General features: G+C 37.9%; 6 protein-coding genes and 1 long non-coding RNA gene across 9 annotated transcripts; 4 read left to right on the plus strand and 3 right to left on the minus strand.

Annotated features, from left to right (window-relative positions):
* The first annotated feature begins 2,377 nt into the window (after positions 1 to 2,377).
* Positions 2,378 to 5,600, plus strand: gtnt-10 (Glycosyltransferase family 92 protein). Its single transcript, NM_071875.7, has 9 exons — positions 2,378 to 2,515; positions 2,570 to 2,644; positions 3,393 to 3,621; positions 3,680 to 3,910; positions 3,957 to 4,304; positions 4,694 to 4,777; positions 4,827 to 4,943; positions 4,990 to 5,072; positions 5,422 to 5,600. The coding sequence occupies exons 1-9, from the start codon at positions 2,391 to 2,393 to the stop codon at positions 5,522 to 5,524; spliced, it is 1,395 nt and encodes a 464-aa protein (NP_504276.1). The 5' UTR covers positions 2,378 to 2,390; the 3' UTR covers positions 5,525 to 5,600.
* Positions 5,601 to 6,096: 496 nt separating this feature from the next.
* hil-4 (Histone H1.4) lies at positions 6,097 to 7,237 on the plus strand. The gene is made up of 2 exons (NM_001392503.1): positions 6,097 to 6,415; positions 6,602 to 7,237. The coding sequence occupies exons 1-2, from the start codon at positions 6,137 to 6,139 to the stop codon at positions 7,082 to 7,084; spliced, it is 762 nt and encodes a 253-aa protein (NP_001379704.1). The 5' UTR covers positions 6,097 to 6,136; the 3' UTR covers positions 7,085 to 7,237.
* Positions 7,238 to 7,762: 525 nt separating this feature from the next.
* pgl-3 (Guanyl-specific ribonuclease pgl-3) lies at positions 7,763 to 10,371 on the plus strand. 2 transcript variants are annotated; one of them, NM_071878.5, is made up of 8 exons: positions 7,763 to 7,910; positions 7,957 to 8,107; positions 8,149 to 8,507; positions 8,555 to 8,895; positions 8,942 to 9,084; positions 9,135 to 9,306; positions 9,350 to 9,732; positions 9,784 to 10,371. In NM_071878.5, exons 2-8 carry the CDS (start codon positions 8,039 to 8,041, stop codon positions 10,201 to 10,203), a joined length of 1,887 nt encoding a protein of 628 aa, NP_504279.1. In that variant the 5' UTR covers positions 7,763 to 7,910; positions 7,957 to 8,038; the 3' UTR covers positions 10,204 to 10,371. The 2 variants fall into 2 exon arrangements, with proteins under 2 accessions (NP_504279.1, NP_504278.1); NM_071877.7 differs by having other exon boundaries at positions 7,769 to 7,910; positions 7,957 to 8,103; positions 9,784 to 10,368.
* A 782-nt stretch (positions 10,372 to 11,153) lies between these two features.
* Positions 11,154 to 12,118, minus strand: linc-65. The gene is made up of 2 exons (NR_102018.1): positions 12,068 to 12,118; positions 11,154 to 11,338 (listed from the first exon to the last, which is right to left on the minus strand). It is a non-coding gene; the product is annotated as a long non-coding RNA linc-65 (long non-coding RNA).
* A 639-nt stretch (positions 12,119 to 12,757) lies between these two features.
* Positions 12,758 to 15,844, plus strand: bgnt-1.4 (the record flags this gene model as incomplete). Of its 2 annotated transcripts, NM_001269121.3 has the most annotated exons (11): positions 12,758 to 12,835; positions 13,058 to 13,154; positions 13,220 to 13,351; positions 13,402 to 13,438; positions 14,512 to 14,614; positions 14,664 to 14,868; positions 14,975 to 15,046; positions 15,107 to 15,223; positions 15,507 to 15,600; positions 15,647 to 15,783; positions 15,838 to 15,844. In NM_001269121.3, 6 exons carry the CDS (start codon positions 14,720 to 14,722, stop codon positions 15,842 to 15,844), a joined length of 576 nt encoding a protein of 191 aa, NP_001256050.1. The 2 variants fall into 2 exon arrangements, with proteins under 2 accessions (NP_001256050.1, NP_001256048.1); NM_001269119.1 differs by lacking the exons at positions 12,758 to 12,835; positions 15,838 to 15,844 and having other exon boundaries at positions 13,065 to 13,154; positions 13,220 to 13,353; positions 13,402 to 13,594; positions 15,647 to 15,787.
* A 159-nt stretch (positions 15,845 to 16,003) lies between these two features.
* On the minus strand, positions 16,004 to 18,385 carry C18G1.8 (L-Fucosyltransferase). The gene is made up of 10 exons (NM_071880.4): positions 18,268 to 18,385; positions 18,142 to 18,213; positions 17,512 to 17,672; positions 17,349 to 17,465; positions 17,184 to 17,287; positions 16,648 to 16,748; positions 16,501 to 16,607; positions 16,342 to 16,432; positions 16,194 to 16,288; positions 16,004 to 16,148 (listed from the first exon to the last, which is right to left on the minus strand). The coding sequence occupies exons 2-10, from the start codon at positions 18,197 to 18,199 to the stop codon at positions 16,050 to 16,052; spliced, it is 933 nt and encodes a 310-aa protein (NP_504281.2). The 5' UTR covers positions 18,200 to 18,213; positions 18,268 to 18,385; the 3' UTR covers positions 16,004 to 16,049.
* A 1,284-nt stretch (positions 18,386 to 19,669) lies between these two features.
* C18G1.9 (FERM domain-containing protein) lies at positions 19,670 to 21,537 on the minus strand. The gene is made up of 6 exons (NM_071881.6): positions 21,442 to 21,537; positions 21,299 to 21,395; positions 20,629 to 20,747; positions 20,001 to 20,583; positions 19,815 to 19,951; positions 19,670 to 19,771 (listed from the first exon to the last, which is right to left on the minus strand). The coding sequence occupies exons 1-6, from the start codon at positions 21,477 to 21,479 to the stop codon at positions 19,705 to 19,707; spliced, it is 1,041 nt and encodes a 346-aa protein (NP_504282.2). The 5' UTR covers positions 21,480 to 21,537; the 3' UTR covers positions 19,670 to 19,704.
* Positions 21,538 to 22,414: the final 877 nt, after the last annotated feature.

Here is a 22,414-nt window from a genome sequence, read left to right on the forward strand (position 1 = left end):
TTTTTACGTTTTTGTCCCCATTTTTTAATGTGAGAAAAAACAAGTATTAACTTGCATTTCAGATTTGAAAAAAAAAGTTTTTTTTAGCTTCCATAGGCATTCTCATGGGTTGATGGTTACTCAAAAATTAAGAAAATCTGCCAATTTTATAAGATAACCTAATTAGAATTGCCCTACTCGGCCCATAATTATGGCGACCACTTTACCGCACTGTAACTTTTTTTTTGGACAGCAAACTGAACCAGTGAATGTATACATTTTATTGGTTAGAAAAAATCGAACACAATGAATTATGGAAATTTTATGGAAATTGACTAGCGGGCCTGAGGGCCCGCCAGCCATTCGGAAATGGGGTGTGCCCGAAAAAAATGGGATCGCTACGAACAAAACTGGCTGAGTTACGGCCACTTGAAGTTTTTGATAATTTTTTGAGAACTTTTTCTAAGAGTCAGAGGGCCTGCGGCCCTCGTCTCTGATTTTTAGGCTTGAGTAAGTAACAACCGCATCGCAGGCCTAACGGCGTGCTCTGCTTGGATTGGGATTAAAGCCGGCCACAGTTTTCAAGAGTAAGAGGCCGGCCCACAATTTTCAAGAGAAAGAGGGCCTGCAGCCCTCATCCCTGATTTTTAGGCTTGAGTAAGTAACAACCGCATCGCAGGCCTGACGGCCTGCTCTGCTTTGATTGGGATTAAAGCCGGCCACAGTTTTCAAGAGTAAGAGGGCCTGCGGCCCTCATCCCTGATTTTTAGGCTTGAGTAAGTAACAACCTCGTCACAGGCCTGCCGGCCTGCCGGCCGATTTTTCTTAACTACAGTAACCCTACCATATGCCTACAGTACTCCTACAGTACCCCTACACTACCCTATAGCACCAGTACAGTACCTTAACTCCCAACCGAATACCTCTTCAAAAACAAAAAATTAAAAAAAAACACTCGGTGGGGGTCGAACCAAGGGAAGCGTTCTGCGCGATAGGCAACGCTACTAACCACTTAGCCATGAAAAAAGGGGGAATGTGCAATTTTCGATTTCACACTAAAGAGCCCACTCCTATAGCTTAACTTAATCGTAGAATTTTTTCAAAATACTCATTGAAAAGATCTCGTCGAGTTGCATACACTCCTAAAAAATCATAAAAGAATCTAAAATATTCGAATTTTAATTCAATTAAAACCACCCGAAAATGACGAAAATTAGCGATTTTCGGACTATACCTCAAAAATCTCGGCTCATTGAGCTCCTATTGAAAAACGGTAAAATATAAGTTGCAGTTGAGAGATATTTTAAGCGATTAAAAAAAAAGAGCTCAAATTTTGATCCATCCAGCGCCGAGCTACAAGCCGTGGCAACAATCACGCAAGGTTTTGGAAAAAAAGTCGCCGCTTTTTTGGACATCCCGATGTCAAAAATTATTCAAAAACGACTACCCGTCACGGACCCGTCAAGAGTGCGACCTAGGTCGCTAGGTCGCTGTTTTCATTTAGGTCGCATTGCGACCTGCGACCTAGCGACCTGCGACCTAGCGACCTGCGACCTAGCGACCTAGGTCGCTTTGCGACCTGAAGTACTGACATTTTTTATACTAACAAATTGCTACAAATCATTTATTTTACATTGTTTTCGATTTCTTATCCATAAGACACCTTGTCGAAAAAAGTTAGAACAGCCGACATCTGCCGGATTTGCTGCTTTTTTCTACGTTTTTAATTCGAAAAGTGGAAAATGAAATTTTAGAAACAACAAAAACCACAAAAACGTGAACTTTTTGAAACAATTTGCTGAAGTGCATGGTTTTATTTGTAGAAATGAATTCTTTGTTCCGTACTTTTGAAAAAAAAACTACGCATAAACTTATAAAATCTTAATAGAGAAAATGTTAGTGGAATATACATATTCTGCAATCTTTAGTTTTCGAGTTATACGGATTTTAACAACTCAAGTGAATCAAAACCGAAAGAGAACAAAATGTCGGTAATTCAGGTCGCAATGCGACCTAGGTCGCTAGGTCGCAGGTCGCAAAGCGACCTAGGTCGCGATGCGACCTAACCCTCTAGGTCGCAGGTCGACCTAGGTCGACCTATAGCCACCCCTATACCCGTGGCACATACGGGTATTTTTCGAAAAAGGCAGACTTAAATGAAGTGAAATTTAGGCCAAAAAATTTCCGTAAGTCATTGTGTTCGATTTTTCTAATGCACTTCTCGTTTTTCTCATAGTTAGTAGAATCGTCGCTTTTTTTTTTAATATTCCGTCCTGGCAAACTTTTGTGTGCACAAGGAATTAGTGTTTACTTTATCATTTGCATGAAGCAGTCTTGAAATTGTATCATTTCCACCCCCAATTCTCCCAAAATGTGCATTTTACAGATACAATTTCAGATCTCATCTATAAATGGATAATAGGAAATTTTACGTGTTTTTAATAACATTTTCTTCAATTTTCGCATTATTTTATTTTGCCAGCTCGGGTCGTAACGTGCAGCAAGTTCAACAATTGGCTTATTCTGATAAAGAGAGGTTGGGTTTTTAGGTTATAGTGAAAAATATATTTGAACTTTTCTTTTTTTCCAGTTTGACAATAAACACTGATCAAATCAATTCTTCATTTCCCATCAAGTTTTATCATAATGCATATGTGGATTACAGGTTTGTCAAGTGCCAAAAAAATTCAATTATTGAGTCTAAAATTGCACGTGGTGCCAGGCTGTCCCATCACGGTTTGATCTACAAAAATGCGGGAATTTTTTGCCCAAAAATATGTGACGTCAGCACGCTCTTAACCAAACGAAATTAGTTGAGAACTCCGTCTCTTCTCCCGCATTTTTTGTAGATCTACGTAGATCAAGCCGAAATGAGACACTCTGACACCACGTGAAGTTGGCAAAAATTTTAATTTTGGAAAATGAAGACAGTCTGAAAAGATTTACACCAGCGCTGTGTTTTTTTGGCATTTTTCGGCAAATGTACAAAACTTTCAACATGATAATCCAACTTTTTTCATCCAAAATTAACGTAGAAATGAGGTATTTTTCAAGCTTTTCAACAAAAAGAACTGTCATTTCAAGATGGAACGAACCTTTTTCTACATTTTCATATTAATGTTAGATGAAAAAAGCTGGATTATCATATTGAAATAAATCGTTTTGTGCGTTTGCCGAAAAAAGAGCCCGCGTGGTGTCAGGCTGTCCCATCACGGTTTGATCTACGTAGATCTACAAAAAATGCGGGAGAAGAGACACAGAGCTCTCAACTGAATTTGCATGATTAAGAACGTGCTGACGTCACTTTTTTGGGCAAAAAACCCCGCATTTTATGTAGATCAAACCGTGATGGGACAGCTTGACACCACGTGACAGCCCTGTTTTACTCCTTGAAGCTAAGCCAATGATTTCAGATATGAAACCCCACGGCTTCGAATTTTCGCTCTCAGTCGTTGTATCACTAAAAAAGACTTTCTATCGGTCGATTTATTCTACGAAGGGATTGAAATTCCAACAAATCTGAAAGTCTACGGAGAATCTCTAGAAGGTAGCTGCCCATCAACTTATGGTCCTGCTAAACCATGTTTCTACGTGGCTCACACATTTTTTGCGAATATTACAGTGACTGGTGGCTTGAACAAGGTAATTGCTTTCATGGAATTTGAAAAAAAGTTGAATAAAACCAAAACCAATTTTTCAGGTTACAATAAATTTGGGCAATCGAAAAGTAAACCTGACTGTGAAGGAAATTGATAAAAGATATGAAAAGGGATTAACTATGTGCCTGCAACCTGTTTATTATTACTCCCAGTGGCAGAATATTGTGCTGTATATTGAAGCATGGAAAGCTCACGGAGCATCTAGATTTATAGTTTTCTTTCATTCAGCTACAAAAGATACGTGGAAAGTTTTGGATTATTATAGGAACTTGGTAGGTTTAATTTTTCGAAAAATAAGGGCAATTTGAAAGCTTTCAGGGAATTCTCGAGATCCGATCTTGGCCCAGTTTTGGAAATCTCCCAGTGCAAATTGCTGACAAATATCCAAAAATTGATGATAGTGTATTCATATTCTCATACTTTTTGGCTATGAATCTATGTATCCTTGACATTAAAACTACCATAGGAACAGTTGCCGATTTCGATGAAGTTATGGTACCTCGGAATGGTACAATGTTGGATTATGCGCTAAAGGAAATGACTGGGACAAAAGTTGGAGCATTGTCATTTGGTAACAACTATGTTGCGATGGAGCCAAGCATCTATGATAATGGCTTTTCGGGAGTCTCGGAGCCAGTTTTCCTAGATGGTGGAGGTCCGTCCAAAGTGAGTTCCCTAAATTTTAAACTTGTTTTCAGATGTTATGAATTTCAGAAAATACGTTTAAAAGCGTTGAATTAGAAACTCGCGCTTAAAACTATCAAGATATATTAAAACCTTGCTCAATTTTTTTTTAGGGTAGCCAACATATCGATCGATTTTAAAAATTCAAATCTTTTTTTTTAAGCACAGAGCCTAACTTCAATTAAAAATATTTTACTAACACATTTTTGGAGGTCCAACAAACGTTTTCTTTGGGAACTCCAAAAAGTGGCAAAAACTGAGGTTTTTCAAAAAATCGTAGAAAATTTATAAATTGTTTTATAATGATTTATGGGGCCATAGGCATATTTTCCATTGGCGCTACTCCACTTTTAGGAATCAAAATATTTCAGTACGTCTTCAACGCGTCTGTCATCGATATTGCTCAAGTTCATTGGGTTAAAAGTTTCTTGGATCCTACAAAGACTACAAAAGGTGTAAGTCTAGCAAAGTTCAATTAGATTTTGAATGTATCTTTGTTTTCAGTCTAATGGTGCATTGTTGCATCTTCGATTTGGCGCAAAAGGGAAAAAGAAAGTGAAGAAGCCGTTCACATTTTTCCCTGACAATAGCTCACATCATGTTAGAAATATGCAGGAGACTGTAAGTTCAGTCTTAGGTTTTTATAGTAAAAAAAAAAGATTTCCAGGCAACTGCAATATTTAATGGATCGCTCCCAAAGTTTTCATCAGATTTAATTGATGGTATCAACAGTTGTGTAGAGAAAATAAGGTAAGTTTTATCGAAGTACCTGAGAATGCGTATTGCGCAACATATTTGACGCGCAAAATACCTTGTAGCGAAAAAGAAAACCACAGTAATCCTTCAAATGACTACTGTAGCGCTTGTGTCGATTTACGGGCTTGGTTTTCGAGTTGAATTAAAATAATTTATTCATCAATCGAATATCATTAAATGAGTAAATAATAATCGAGCCCGTAAATCGACTCAAGCGCTACAGTAGTCGTTTAAAAAATTGCTGTAGTTTTCGCTACGAGATATTTTGCACGTCAAATATGTTGCGCAATACGCAGTCTTAGAATTTTGTGTTCCCGTAACAAATGCATTGGTTTCTTTTCAGGAAAAAACCAAATACGTGTCGAAGTACTGGTGGAATGTGCAGATCTCAAATGGACGACTTGACTGAATGGATCTATGATGAAACTGAAAATGTGTTCTTATAATTTGATTTCGCTTAAGTAAGAGTATTCCTAAAAACGGAAAGAAAATTATTCAAAGTTGAATAAAGAATTTTTATCGCGGTAATCACACTTTTGAAATTCTATGACATTAAAAGTCAAGGCAAAATTGTAGATCCCGTGTAATTTCAATTTTATCACCATATTAAAATTCGAAATTTTATTAAAATCTGCATGAAACTCATATATTCAGAAAGTGAAAATATTTATCTATTAGCAAATAAGTTCAGGATTTCAAAAACTTCAGATATCATTGCTATTTAAATGACGATTTGAATGGTAAATGTCCAACTGAAAAATCTCTCAGAACTTTAAATGCCTGTATTTATATCAATTCGAGAGTAATTTCTATCGATTGTTGGCTTAATTTGTTGCTAAACTATTCATCTTTAAGATTCTGAAAAGAAAATTCAATTTCATAAAGAACCGAGAAAGTTATGCGTGATTTAGTCAAGTGCCCTCAAGTTTCGCGCCATTTCGCATTCGGCGCCAAACAAGATGTGTCCCGACAGGGTGGTAGAGCGCGAGTATATAAGGATGGCGCGCGCTCATTTCTCACACTCACTCTCCAAGTGACCACTACTCATCCGTTCAACAATGTCTGACGTCGCCGTTGCCGCCGACACCACCGAAACTCCAGCAGCCCCAACGAAAGCTTCAAAAGCTACGAAGGCTTCAAAAGCTACGAAGGCTTCAAAAGCTACGAAGGCCAAGACTACCAAGGTGCCAATGGTCAAGGCCGATGCCGCCCATCCACCATTCATCAATATGGTCACCGAAGCCATCAGCAGCATCAAGGACCGCAAAGGACCTTCCAGAGCCGCAATTCTCAAGTATATCACTACAAAATACACGCTTGGAGATCAGGCTAACAAGGTATGTGTTTTATTTAAAGCAGAAAAGCTAAATTCAAATCAATTTTTCTGAAAAATTTTGACCAGGTTTTTGATTACAATAACTTCATTTTTAACCTAAAAATTCTTAAAATAATAAATTGCCGAACAGAAAAGCAGAAAAAAAACTATGTAGAGATGACGTTCCCTAAATTTACCTTTCTTTCAGATCAACGCTCACCTCCGCAAAGCTCTTAACAAGGGGCTTGAAAGTAACGCCTTCGTCCAGGCTAGCGGAAATGGAGCCAACGGACGGTTCCGTCTTGCCGAGAAGACAGCCTCCGTGGCCAAGTCGCCAGCTGCAGCAAAGAAGGACGCCACTGGAGAGAAGAAGGCTACGACGACCGTCGCCAAGAAGGCCGCCACTGGAGAGAAGAAGGCTACGACGACCGTCGCCAAGAAGGCCGCCACTGGAGAGAAGAAGGCTACGACGACCGTCGCCAAGAAGGCCGCCGCTGGAGACAAGGCCAAGAAGACTGAAGTCAAGGTGAAGAAGGTCAAGTCGCCGAAGAAGATCGCCAAGTCTCCAGTCAACAAGGTCACCAAGTCTCCAGTCAAGAAGATCGCCAAGTCTTCATCCATGAAAGCCGCTCCAAAGAAGGCCGCTGCCAAGCCAGCCAAGAAAGCTCCCGCCGCCGCCCCAGAGGCCTAATCACATTGTGTGAATAATCAAATTAATTTCGATCTCACCATTGTATTATATCTCTCCCTCTTGTAGGTGTCCCAGATACTGGTTTTTTTGCATCTAATCATTATTTATTGTTCCTTTGACAAACCAATTCCTATCAATGAACCAATTACTGCATAAAGTTTCAGCGTTTTCTCGTCTTTTCAAAACCTTTCAGATTTTCGGAACAGTGTTCACAGCGGGAAAAGATAGATAAAGTCCCGGAACATCTAGCAGACAGTCTTCTTCACCGTTTGGAAATTTTTGTTGTTTTCCTTCTGGAAAAATTGTATATCAAGTTCATTCGACTGATCAAGCTCGATTTCTTAAAATACACAACTTATCGGCTTAACTTGCAATTTTTGCAATATTCAGATCTTTTTTCAAATAAAGCAACAAATTCTGTTTAAATTTACTCGCAATATTTCGAATTCGGTAATGAAAAGTACTTTCAGAGAACTTTCTAGATTTTTTTTTGAAAAACTGATTTAATTTTTAAAGGCGCACGCCTTTTCCCACGCGATGGGTCCCGACTGGAAAAGCCTCCACGAACTTTTCGATGATTTAGAAGTCAATTTTTTTAAAAAGTTTTTTGTGTGTTTTTGCTCGAAGTTTCTTATTTTCAATCATCATTTGGTGAATTTAAACATTTTACACGTAAAATTTCAGTGTTATTCGTGATTAAAAAGTTCACATGGAAGCAAACAAACGACAAATTGTGGAGGTCGATGGGATTAAGTCCTACTTTTTCCCCCATCTCGCCCATTACCTCGCGAGCAATGACGAGCTGTTGGTCAACAACATAGCACAGGTTTGACTGTAACTATTGGGATTTTTGTTAAATATTCTTCTTACAGGCGAACAAGCTTGCAGCTTTCGTCTTGGGAGCCACCGACAAACGCCCAAGCAATGAAGAAATTGCGGAGATGATCCTGCCAAATGACTCCAGTGCCTACGTGCTTGCTGCTGGCATGGACGTTTGCCTTATTCTCGGGGATGACTTCGTTGGTTTAATTCCGAAATGTTCTTGTATTAATAATTCATTTCAGCGACCAAAGTTCGATTCTGGCGCTGAGAAGCTGAGTCAGCTTGGACAAGCTCATGATTTGGCTCCAATCATCGATGATGAAAAGAAAATCTCGATGCTCGCCCGAAAAACAAAGCTAAAGAAGTCGAATGACGCCAAGATTCTGCAAGTCTTGCTCAAAGTTCTCGGTGCGGAAGAAGCGGAAGAGAAGTTTGTCGAGCTCTCGGAACTGTCGAGCGCCTTGGATCTTGATTTCGACGTCTATGTCTTGGCAAAACTGCTTGGATTTGCATCGGAGGAGCTCCAGGAAGAAATTGAAATCATCCGTGACAACGTCACAGATGCGTTTGAGGCCTGCAAGCCGTTGTTGAAGAAGCTGATGTAGGTTATCATGATTTAATGTTGTGTGTCTCAGGAGTGTTTTTCAGGATCGAGGGACCGAAGATTGATTCTGTGGACCCATTCACCCAACTTCTGTTAACTCCACAAGAAGAATCTATCGAAAAAGCTGTATCCCACATCGTTGCTCGCTTCGAAGAAGCCAGCGCCGTCGAGGATGATGAATCACTCGTCCTGAAATCTCAGCTAGGATATCAATTGATTTTCCTCGTCGTTCGCTCACTTGCTGATGGAAAGCGTGATGCTTCCAGGACAATCCAATCGTTGATGCCGTCGAGTGTCCGAGCGGAAGTGTTTCCCGGATTGCAACGGAGTGTTTTCAAAAGTGCCGTGTTCCTCGCAAGCCATATCATTCAAGTCTTTTTGGGATGTTAGTTACAAAGATTGCAAACTTCTTTGAACAGTTTCTTTTTCAGCCATGAAGTCATTCGAGGATTGGGCGTTTGTTGGCCTCGCTGAAGACTTGGAGAGCACGTGGAGAAGAAGAGCAATCGCTGAATTGCTGAAAAAGTTCAGAATCTCTGTTCTCGAGCAGTGCTTTTCTCAACCAATCCCACTGGTAAAATTATTCCTTCACGTGAACTTATAATCAATATTTTCCTTTTTCAGCTCCCTCAAAGCGAGTTGAACAACGAAACTGTCATCGAGAATGTGAATAATGCTCTCCAATTTGCATTGTGGATCACAGAGTTCTACGGATCGGAGAGTGAGAAGAAATCACTCAATCAGCTTCAATTCCTAAGCCCAAAATCCAAGAATCTTCTTGTTGATAGCTTCAAAAGTAAGCAAAAAGGCTTCTTATTTTAATCGAATAAATTTTACAGAGTTCGCCCAAGGACTGGATTCTAAAGATCACGTGAATCGTATCATTGAATCTCTGGAGAAGAGCAGTTCGTCGGAACCTTCTGCAACTGCAAAACAGACCACAACTTCCAATGGACCGACCACCGTCTCTACTGCAGCTCAAGTAGTAACTGTTGAAAAGATGCCATTCAGTCGTCAAACGATTCCATGTGAAGGAACAGACTTGGCGAATGTGCTCAATTCTGCAAAGATCATCGGAGAAAGTGTTACCGTGGCTGCCCATGATGTCATTCCGGAGAAACTAAATGCGGAGAAGAATGACAATACTCCATCAACTGCCTCACCTGTTCAATTTTCTAGCGATGGTTGGGATTCTCCGACAAAATCTGTTGCTCTGCCACCGGTAACAATTTTTTAAATTTATTTTGTATTTAATATAATAACCGATTTTCAGAAGATCTCGACTTTGGAGGAAGAACAAGAAGAAGATACAACGATCACCAAGGTTTCTCCGCAACCACAAGAACGAACTGGAACCGCATGGGGATCAGGCGATGCGACTCCAGTGCCTCTTGCTACTCCGGTTAACGAATACAAAGTTAGTGGGTTCGGCGCTGCGCCAGTCGCTTCGGGATTCGGACAGTTTGCCAGCAGCAACGGAACGTCTGGAAGAGGCTCTTATGGAGGTGGTCGCGGTGGCGATCGTGGAGGAAGAGGAGCATACGGTGGCGATCGTGGACGTGGAGGTTCCGGAGATGGATCTCGTGGATATCGTGGTGGTGATCGAGGAGGACGCGGAAGTTACGGCGAAGGATCTCGTGGTTACCAGGGAGGACGTGCCGGATTCTTTGGTGGATCCCGTGGAGGTTCCTAAGCCTTCAAATTTCAACGTTTTATTGGTTGTATATTTTGAATATGTACTGATTACGTATTCACAAGTTTTAGGTTCTCTTTTTTCTAAATGATGTAAAATTTCCCAAATCATGTTTTATTTATTGAACCCCGTTTTATTGTGATCCAAGTAAATGTTTGTACTTCTATAGGAATCAGATGAATTTCGCTTTCAGACTTAAAAGTAATGCGTGGGATAATTAGTGATGTCATCATTGTAAATAGTCGTGGTGTCTCTAATCTGGACAATTCGTGTGTGATATCAAGGAATTGCTGATCGAATTAAAGGTACGGTAGCTACCGTTCTAGGATGGTGCAGCCTACCGAATGTACATATTTAGTTTGATGAGGAAACAATTTGCAATGATTAAAACGCCTTTCCGAAATAAATATGGTGCTCGGTCTCGAAACGATAAACTTTCATTGATTGTGAAAAGGTGCGCGCCTTTAAGGATTACTGTAGTCTCAAACTTTCGTTGCTTTAAGACTTACACTTTCCGATGGAAAAATCAAAGACGTCATTACATTTCTAGTTTTTTTTCCAATTAATCTGTTGAAAGTTATTACGGGAACACAAAATTACGAGAAAGCGTATTTTCGCAACACATTTGACGCGCAAAATATCTCGTAGCGAAAACTACAGTATTTCCTTAAATGACTACTGTAGCGCTTGTGTCGATTTACGGGGCTCGATTTCTGATATGAATTTAATCGTTTCGCTGTACTAGTCTCTCACTTTTTGCATAGTTTTAATATTCTATGGATAAATAAATGATTTTAATTGATTTCGAAAACGGGACCCCGTAAATCGACACAAGCTCTACAGTAGTCATTTAAAGGATTACTGTAGTTTTATTTTTCGCGTCAAATATGTTGTGCAATACGCATTCTCAAGATTTTGTATTCCTGTAATAATATAAAAAGACATTATTTCACATTTAAACTACATTTATTCTGTCTCGAAATTTCTTTCGCGAAAAGGCATGCACAGTTGAAAAGTGTGCGGAAAAAAGTTTTTAAAAAATAAAATTCGAGTTCAAATTATAGGTGGTTGCACTTTGAGTAGTCCGCCTTCTTCGATTCAACTGCAGTTGTCTCTTGAAAATGGAGTACCGTATCTGAAAAGCTTTTTAATTGAGCATCTCGCAATAATCTCCGAAAAAAATTAAACGCAATGAATACGGTACCCGGTCTCGACACGACAAATTTTTGTTAATTTCGAGAAGATATGCTCCTTTAAAGATCACTGTAATTCGAACTCGTTGATGTGGAATTTCAATCGATTTTTCATAGTTTTTCTCACAAAATGAATGTGTTTTAATTGCCATGAAATACATTTATAAAGAAAAAATATGGAAAAAATATCACAACGTCGAAAGTTTGAAATTACCGTACTCCACATGGTGTCAGAGTGTCCCATCTCGGTTTGATCTACGTAGATCTACAAAAAATGCGAGAGAAGAGACGCAGACTTCGCAACTGATTTCACATGGTTAAGAACGTGCTGACGTCACTTTTTTTTGGGCGAAAAATTCCCTCATTTTCTGTAGGTCAAACCGTAATGGGACAGCCTGGGGCACCACGTGGTACTCTTTAAAGAAGCAAACTTTTTTCGCATAAAAAAAAGTCGTCTCGGGACCAGATATCGTACATTTGGTGCAAATTGACAGACGTCTGGATAGGCGTTTACTTCTTGTGGAAAATCGAAATTCGAACGAAAATCGAACAACATATTTGACGCGCAAAATATCGAGTAGCGGAAACTACAGTAATATTAAGAAACCATCAGTTCATGAGAATGCCTACTTTCTGGCGCAAAAATTAGGAAACAAATACAAGAGGCAAACTTCCAGATAAAAAACAGTTTGCCGGGTCGTCGAGTCATGTTGTGGGCGGCTTGGAGGCGATGGGTCAAGAAATACGAGAAAATCATTTGAAATATTAAAAACTTATTAAATGAAAAAATACTGCATTTTTCTAAAGGAAATTTAAAAAATTACACGTTGAAGTTTTTTTTTTAATGAAAAGTCAAATTGTCGTCAGAAAAAAAATCATTTCCTATAATATTAAAATAATTTCAAAAAGTATCGAGAAGAAGATGAGGCGGTTGTGGATCAGAATCAGGAATCTATAGAGAAGATGTAAACGGAAGAGGAATATTCAGGATTTGGAAAGCGGTAAGACTTTTTCTTGTAATATATATTAATCATTCTGAAATATTTATTGAAAAAGTTCGAATACTTGGCTTGTGTATTTAGAAAACTAGCTTTTAGAAATGAAACGAGATTGACAGTTTTCTATTAGAAAACGTGCATATCAGAAACGTAGATTTGGCAAATACATATTCAGACTGTTACAGAATACGATCGCCAAATGGAGAAGATCGCGTGTCCAATTCCATGGGACAGCTTAAAGATGAAGCTTCTTGCAAAGATAGGAAGTGGTCACGCAGGGATAGTGTTGGATAGGAACGTGAACCTTTACTAGTTATCGACGTGAGCAAAGGGTCACTGTGAACTCTTCTTGTATTTTGGATTATTCCACACTTCTCCGGTTTAACTAATAAACCTTCTTATTATTCTCTATCGTCGTCACGACACAACATTGGCGATCAGGTATCGATATTTTGCGCGTCAAATATGTTGTGCTATACGTATTCTCAGAATTTTGTGTTCCCGTAATATGTATTTTTATTTAAATGATTTGCATATTAGCTGTCGTGTTCATTTACACATGAACAGACCGAGAGGCTCAGAAAAAAGCAAAATATCAAATATGATTTCTGATTTGTAATTTTAATATATTGTTTTCAAAAAATAACGCTACCAAACTTTCAGAAAACCAATGAAAATTAAAATTGTTCTTTCTCGAGCACGTAACTTTGCCGTCTCTGTAATTGTTGCCGGTTTTTTCTGTATTTCATATCTTTCATCCGTAAGTTATTAAAATTTTATAAAAAATGATTTTTTATCCTGCTGTTTAAAAAAAATTTTGCATAGGATCGTCAATTGCATGCATACAATCCCAAATTTGCCCTCTCTAATGAAACTAGCATAGATCATGTTATAATAGACACTACAATGATGAATAATGAATATTGTGTGGGTTATAATTTTTTGGAAGCTACAGAAAGGCATGTTAGTGATTTCTTAGGCCTCTTACTTTTTTAAAACAATTTCAGTTTCCGAGAAGATGGACTTGAACCAGTAACACTAGCAGTTCATGGTACTGCAGAAATGATGGAAATGATAGAAAATAAGCCTGAGAACTGGGATGGGCCTATATCATTTGGATTGTTTATTGATTTTCATTCTAGACAAATTCTGGATTACGTCGCTAAGGTTTATAGCTGCGATGAGGAGTTTCAGAAAAAGGTGCGGTTTTTGATAGCCAGACTACGTCATAAATGGGCGGAGCCACAGAAGCCCGTCTTGTGAACGCACGTGGTGTCAGAGTGTCTCATTTCGGTTTGATTTACGTAGATCTACGAAAAATGTGGGAGTTGAGACGCAGAGTTCTCCACTGATTTTGCATGGTTAAGAACGTACTGACGTCACATTTTTTGTGCAAAAAATTCCCGCATTTTTTGTAGATCAAACCGAAATGGGACAGCCTGATAACACACTAACACGTGTGAACGGGGCCAAACTAGGCACGACCTGTATTCGCTTCGAGACCCATCGCCGTGAGGCCTTTGGTTTCGAATTCTAACTTTCTGAAAAAAATTATTGGCGGTAAATTCGAATTTTCTGAGAAAATGTTGGCAGGAAATTCGAATTTTCTGAGAAATTTTTGGCGAGAACTTCAAATTTTTTGGAGAATTGATGGCAGGAAATTCAAATTTTCTGAGAAAAATTCTGGCGGGAGGTTGTCTAGTCTTTTTCTACTCTTTCCACGTGTTGTCAAAGTGTATCATTTCGGTGTGATCTACGAAAAATGCGGGAATATAGACGCAGACTTCTTAACAGATTTTGAATTGTTAAGAGCTTGCTGACGTCACATTTTTCTCTGCAAAAAATTCCCGCATTTTTAGTAGGTCACACCAAAATGAGACAGTTTGACACCAAGTGTCTTGCGAGAAACTTTCGAAACCCTTCTAGAAATCTGCCGAAGCTTCTGAGATGTTAAAAAATACTTCTGGAACTTTCTCAAAACTTTCTGGAAATTTTTCAGAAAGTTCTAGAAGTTTCTGGAATTTTTAGCAGGCCCTAAAAACTTCCAGAATTTTAGTTAAAGTTTTTTTGGAAATATGTGCATTCAATATTGTAAAAACTAAATCCTCATTTTACAGGTTACCGTACACTTTGCATTCCGTCTATCACCCTTTCAAACTAGCTGCCCACAAATCAAAGTCTCACCGTCAACTCTCGAATGTGGCGAGTTCCTCTCCAACAGTGAATTGATGAAAAGAGAATACTAAAAAAATCACAAAATATCTTTAAGGAAAAAAGTTTCGACGTGCTGTAGGCGACTCATTTCAATTGTACCCAAGTAACTTGATGAGAAATATTGCAAGAAAAGGTGCCAAATCGGATATTCATTTCATTGTCGATGGTGATATGATAATGAGTGATGGATTTGCGGAAAAGATTAAACCAATTGCAAATCAAATTGTTGATGGGAAAAACAAAAATGTATTGGTTGTTAGGTGAGTCCAGTTTCATCCAGAGCAGAAAATTTTTAGCAAAAATCCACAATAGATTCCTGATTGACCAAAAAATTCCGTAAAACCCTACTCTCAAATCTTTTTTCAGAAGATTTGAAACAAATGAAACGACAATACCCCACAACCATATAGAATTGAAAAATGCAATTGAAAATAAACAGTACGTTTGCATAAATTCTTTTTTATTGTATATATACATATGTATTAACTTTATCTTCAGAGTCTTCCAATTTCATCACAGATTTTTCTTTGCTGGGCATAAAATTTCAAATATTTCACACTGGTTTGCGGTTTCCAATGAAACCGACGAAATTACTGCTTGGGAAATACCTTACTCGTTTGTTTTAGTTTTATTGAATTATTTTTTGAAGGTGGTGTAGCGCCAGTTTGGAAAATGTTTGAAGCTACTTCTATATAGTAAATCTTTTCAAAACTTTTTTGAAATTTTCTTAATTGATTGCCAACAGTGACAATTACTGAATAGCTACCACTTTTGGAACAAAATAAAACAGTTCAAAACAGAATTTTCGAAAAGTTTTATACTGGTCCTTATGACATCATAGAAGTGGTTTTCCAACTTCCAACTTCTCTAACATGCGGGTGCTCATCAAAATCTTTAGGAGCAGCTTATGGGAAGTTCAAGTGATTCTTCATCGTAACGACTTGTACAATGCGGATTACTTTCCAGCGAGAATCAAGGTTATGCAGTCATTGGTTTGTGGAATGAAATAATTGTACAAGCATTAGGTAGATATTTCAGGTGTACAGCCTGTGCAGAGCCAACTATACGTTCAACCTCCTATCACACGTTTTCAACGTGCACAAAGGAATCAAATTAGGCGATACTAACTTCTCAAAATCCGTTATAGCACACTCTAAGAGAAATGGAAGAAATAGGTGAGAAACTCGGAATTAACGATATGTAGTACAAACTATAAAACTTTAACAAAGCCTATGACCGATTTGTCAGCGAACTCCAGGATACATACCCAGATACGTTGGATAGATGCGGTCAATTTGTAATGTAACGCTGTTTTGGAGTCTTTAAATTGATAGAATGAATTTGTTTGTTTTTTAGTCTTTAGTTTGTTTAAAGAGCGTTTCAATATTTCTGGAATAGATAAAACAGTTTATTGAGTTGAAAAGTTATTAACGAAACAATATTATTTTCGACTTTCAATAACCGTGGCGTTATCCGATGCATATTTTAGAGGTGTCCAGTGAGGCAAGAAATAATCATAAGGCAGTAATTGTCCGTGTCTCTGGAAGAAACTAATTGATTTTGATTCGAAAAAAACGTTTCATACATAAACCCGATCGTTTGTTTCTCTGATGTCCATGTAATAAACTTTATTCCCTTTTGAAAAATATCCAATCCACCAGCCGAATGTGGAGTGTGGAGCTGGAGCAACTTTTGGAGTGAAGTCCTCTTTATAAAGTGGAAAAAAAACTTACAACTGATTAAAACTGAATCACAATGATTTTTTGAATAAATTAAATCATCTGCAGGCATGTTTTGAGATATAAAGTGAGTTGAATTCGTTTTCTGAATAACTAAATTTTTTTTTTGAATCTCATGGGAATTGAAAGATTCAAAATGCAAAAAGAACCTACTTTATGCGGGGTTTGATTAGAAAAAATATAATCATTGATTACGCTTTTCAGAAATTCCAGATTGTCGCCGAATAAAACTGCTACTTGTTTAAGGTTCTTTGGTTTTTCTGAAAGTTTTGTTTAAATTAAACCATATCGAGAATTTACCTTTCTTTTCAATAAATCTTATTGCACTTCTGACAAACTTCAAATCTGCAGTAGCGAATCCAACTGCTTGGAAGTCACCCTTTCGCACATGAACGCAGTTTCTGAAAGTTTAAAAAAGGGGTGTGCGACAAATTTTTGCCAAATTTGCCGAGCACCCCTGTAAAATTTGCCGCACTCTCCTGGTGACAATCTAGAATATAAATAACAAAATAAGTCATTTTACAGAGGCGCGAAGACGAGAAAAATACGAATTTTCTACCTCTCGAGCAAATAGGGCTGTCTTTTTTTTACAAGTAGTCAAATATGTGAAATTAATCGGTTAATTTTTAGGTTTTTTTTGACGATTTGTAGAAATTAATCACATTTTTTTAGTGGCAGCCCTGGTTGGAGTGTCTAGTTTGAATTGTTAAAACGTTAAAATTTTGTGAAAAATTTTAACACAGTAATATTAGAGGAAATACAATTAGTTTCTTTTTAAAATACATAAATGTTTTTTCCCGAAAAATTCTAGTTTTTGATAATTGCAGAAAACTTACACATGTGTGTTTTTATCTGATTTTGGAAGAAAGCCAAACTTTGCTCCAGACTTTTTCAAATATCCTGTAAGCTCGTCCTTCATGTTAGAGAAATATTTCCACGACTGTAATTTAGAATATTTCTGTACTAAAATGTCATAACACTGAAAATTATTTTTCTAAAACCTGCAAAAATATCCCTGTAATATGCAAGTACTGGTCATCGATATTTGCCAAAACCCTCGGATCTTCATATACACAGCAGCGTGTACCAAATGTGGTATTTCGAGCACATGGAGGTACCTGAAATTCAAAAAAAAAATTGATCTACAGATAAATCACAACAAACCGTGCCATTAATAATTAGAAATTGATCAACAAGCCCTGGAAGTGTCTCATTTACACGATTCAGCATTTTTAAGTAATCTTTATTTCCCACGAAAAATGTGGCTGTGCGATTTAAAACTCGTGATATTCCAAGAAGCGATGCCATTTCAAATATATTATTTCCTTGAAAATATTTGTATTTTTTTATTATACCACTTATAAGAATACAGGGGTGCGCGGTAATTGCCGACTGGCAATTCTACAAAATGAGACGGTTGGACACGTTCCCCCAATATTTTTCATTAAAACTTAATGAAACAATATAGAAAAACATTTGCTTTATTTGGAAATAACTTTAATTTGACTTGGAACAACCGAGAAAGTGTTCAAAAATTGTCTGAAAGTTGAAAATTGCCGGTGAAAATTGCCGAAAAATTGACAGCAATTTTCAATTTTCGGACAATTTTTGAATACTTTCCCGGTATTCAAAAATTAAATAAAAGTTATTTTCAAATAAAGCAAATATTTTTCTATATTGTATCATTAAATTTGGATGAAAGTATCGGGGGAACATGCCCAATCGTCTCATTTTGTATAATTGACGGTCGGCCATTGCCGCGCACCCCTATGTACAAGAATACCTAAACGAGACCTCGGTGATAACCTGCTAGATATGTACTTTTCAGGATGAAAGGTTGAAAATTGAGCATTGAATTCAGGTGGTCTGAAATTCAAATTAATTTCATAGGTGTCTTTGGATTGAACTGGAAACACTTACTTCACAGTAATATTTACTTGAAGCGAAAAATAATATATGACTGGAAAACTATTCAATTTCAAGGACCAACTGAACCTATAACCCACCGAAAACTATCAGTATAAGCCAAGGATATGGGCTTCTGAGAATTCCGACAATTGCCTTCATCAAGAAAAATGTTTGCTGAGATTTCTCGTGTTTTTGGAGTGGATAAATAATTCCTGAAAGGTGAGAGCCCATTGTTTTGTCCCCTTAGAAACAGATAAAGCTTTTTTAAGCGGCTTTTAAAAAGGGGTAGGGGGTTGGGAACAAGGGAGAGACCAAAAATTCGAAAAACCGAAACAATTCTCTACTTGGAAATAAATGGAATATACCCCCAGTTAATTTAACTTAAAGTTATTTTGATGGAACATTTTTTTAATTTTAAAGTTTATTTTTTGTTGGAAAAATCTGATTTTTTTAAATCGCGATGGTTGGAAAAATATTTTGATGGTTACACTAACACAACTCCAGAATCATTCAAAATCTGCTAAAACAATTTTCACGGGCCCTGAAAAGGCGCAAAAATGGACTGACTGAGAAAAAAGTACATACAAGAGCCTTTGCAGATGACCTGAACATTTTTAAGTGAAAAATAGTAGAAATATCAAGAAAAATGTTGTAATTATAAAAAACTAGTGTGAAGTGTGGCAACTCGAACTGGCCGAAAACTAAGCAAAAGTATTGCATATAGGAAAATTTAACAATCGAACCCACAATACCGGTGCCTTGTTGCCAGTACCTTGTATTAGGCCACAAAACTAGCAGCTGCTCAAAAACCCAAAATCTGTGAATTTGGTTAGACCATCAACTATCATTACCTATATATAAAAAAATAGTGTCCGTTTGTTAAGTAGTTTGTAGTCTGTGACGTCATAGCTTACAAAGGCAAGGCGTTTTCGGCTGTTGGAGGGATATTAGTTTGGGGTTAATAGGGGGATATGGGCGCGGTACTGTAGTAGTACTGTAGGAGTACGGTAGGATTACTGTAGTTTAGGAAAAACTGTGTTTTTGTCTTTTGAGGGAATATAAGTTTGCGGTTAGTAGTGGGATATGGTCGGGGTACTGTAGTAGTACTGTAGGGGTACTTTAGGAGTACTGTAGGATTTGTGTAGTTTGAGAAAAATTGACTTTTCGTATTTTGGAGGAATATTGGAAACATCGAAAAAGTTTTGGAATTTTCTAGAACCTTCTGGAAAATTCGAGAAAATTCTGGAATGTTTCAGAACCTTCTGGAAAATTCGAGAAAGTTCTGGAATTTTCTAGAACCTTCTGGAAAATTCGAGAAAATTCTGGAATGGTCGTGGTGAGACCTATCGTGGTGAGACCCATCTTGGTGAGACCCTTAAAAATTTGGTCTTCATAAACTTAAAAAACAACGGGTGAATAAATGAGTTTATTATTAAAATTAGGAGGAGTTCATAAGGTATCGCTTTCATAACCACTGTCACTGTCCTTTTCCGCGCTCCCAACGCAAATCATTTTTCTGAAATGATTCGATTAAACCTTCACCATTCCTCTAAACTAACCTCGTTTTGATTCTAAAGGGCCTCAAAGGTTTTACTGGTATGACTCTTGGCATGCTCGATTTGACTGGAAGAAAGATGTCTCCTCTGTGGACTTTGTTCATCAGACTTGTAAGCATCAGGCATGTAATTTCGAACTGCTGTAAAAAGTTAAAGTATAACCTAGAAATGAGAAAAGTTGGAACTTACACCGGTGACATCTGCAGTTTTGAAAACTTCATGGAACACGAGCTTAGTTACCGAAACGATGAAATCCGTAATATCTTCAAACGATGCAACACAGAGAACACTTCCAGCTTGTCCTTTAAAATGCATATGAGTGTCGAGAAGAATTATTGAATTTGTCGGGCGATCGTAGATAAAACACATGGCCCTTTCGAAAGCAAGCACTCCAATTGCCAATCTATCGAGTTTCGAGAGATACGGACTGTTTACAGCCATCGACATAGCTGTCACGAGATTGCTAATAAAGTCTCCAGAATAGCATGGGTAGTCAATCTCATGCATCTCGGGCCGCTGAACTTGAATAGCTTCTGGCACAGTGAACGTGTCTCGATGTGGTTTCTTCAAAAATTGGAAGACTGAACCACTTTCCCCTGTCTCTTCAAGATGCTTCTTTTTTAGACTTCCACTGAATCCTCGTCGTCGAGCTGCCATAGCCTTTTCGTGTGTCTCATTGCCATCAACAATTCCGTTAATAAGAACATCGAGGACGCCAAGTGGAAGATGTTGAGGTGTCAAAGGATGCGTGGGTGGGATACAGACGTTCTTGCTAAAAGATGGATTTACTTTTCGATCGCACTAAAATTTCACAAACCTCAAGAAATCGTGAGCAATCTGGACAGTGATTATTGTGCAAGCAGATGAGGGAGTCTTCCGGCCACCATATTTCGATTGAGAATAGCTCAGTGGGAGTGCCCACACGTGGACACGGTTCTGAAAATTATATTTGTTTATGTTACGGTAGTGGGTCTTTTTAGGTATCGTATCCGCAAATGTTCCTCAATTTTTCACTAAAAACACATTTTAGCGCTATGAATTTGGTGAAAGTCTAGAAATAGACGATTACGAAAACTTGTGGTGTACGGTAGCTGAAAGGTTTCAATCGTGCCGAGACCAGGTACAGTATTTCCGCGCACATATTTCTCCATTTCCCCGTACTTTTGGTTTTTTTTTTCAAAAACCCGGAGTTTTAGCGCTATTAATTGCGAAAAGTTGAGCGAAATTGCAAAAGTACAGTGTATTTGTTTCCACTTCTACGACTTCAAAAGAGGGCGCATTCATTCAAAATGGTCTCGTCACGCGCCATTCATTGATTTTTGAAGCGCGTGGCGAGACCAATGGGTGGAGCGTGGCGGGACCATTTTGAATAAATGCGCCCTCCTTTAAAGTCGTAGAAGTGGAAAAAATAAACTGTAGAGGTAATTTTGAAACACATGCGGGTACTGTAGGCACAAAGTTCCGATTATAAAAATCGGGATTCATACCTCAAACACTGCCGATCGGAAATTCGAATTAGCCATCTTATACCAATTTTCTGCAGATTCCTCATTTTGTGTGGTGTAAGTAATTTCGTGTCGAGATCTGTAGCGGTTAACTGAGAACTCGTAATTCTAATACCTTATATTACCTCCGAGTTGTACTCAATCCTGGTCTCGAGACGCACATTGGGGGTTAGTCGGTTAGTTGAGAAGCCGCGAATGCTAGTAATTTGAATAAAAATAATGAATTTAAAATCGCCTCTCACAGTTCTGAATTCTTATCTTTTTCCAAATCTACACTTTTTTTAATAGAAAAATACAGTTTACGTAAAACTACATTCCATGTTGATTTTTCAAGCATTCATTTTAAATAAATTATATGTATTTTAAAAAAAAACACGTTAGAAATAGGCTACCGATAATACAAGAATTAAATTATAAACACTATGCACTCTCACAATCAGTTTATGCCCCTTTTGCACATTACTTCAACTTAAAAAAAAATAATTGCACACTTCCTCCAGGACACAGCATTTCAACTTGGAACAAGATTTCCCATTCGCGACAAATTTGTCCAATTTGCCATTTGTTAAGCTCGGAATACTCTAAAATTTGCCTTGAGTTTAGAAGAAAGAAATGAATGAAATAACACAAAATTTTGTGAGTATCTTTAAAAAAAATTTTTTTTCCAGAATGCTACACTTTTAAAGCTTTTTCGTCAATTTTGTGATCCAAAAAATAGTTTTAAAATATCGAGATTTTCCGGGTTCGCCGACCAGGGCAAATTTGTCAAATTTGCCGGTTTTGCCGGACTCTGCAAATTTTGAGATTTGCCGCACCCCCCCCCCCTCTTTCCCATGTTTCCTTTTTTTGCTCGTCCACTGGCACACAAGGCATAGGTACATGCATCTCTGACTTACCACTAATTTACGACTATCCATAAAAGTCCCAAGTCATATTTACTTTCGTTCTCCTTCCCTTTAAGAACTTTGCCGTCCAGGTTCATAGTCATTATATCATAAACTACTAATGATGGGTGGTGAGCCACACACAGTTCCCCATCACCACCGCCGCCGGTCTATCTTATCACTCTGACCTTTTTTGTCTCTTTCTCTAGGATCT

The sequence above is a fragment of the Caenorhabditis elegans genome, chromosome V, assembly GCF_000002985.6.
Source record: "Caenorhabditis elegans chromosome V".
Classification (NCBI taxonomy): Eukaryota; Metazoa; Nematoda; class Chromadorea; order Rhabditida; family Rhabditidae; genus Caenorhabditis; species Caenorhabditis elegans.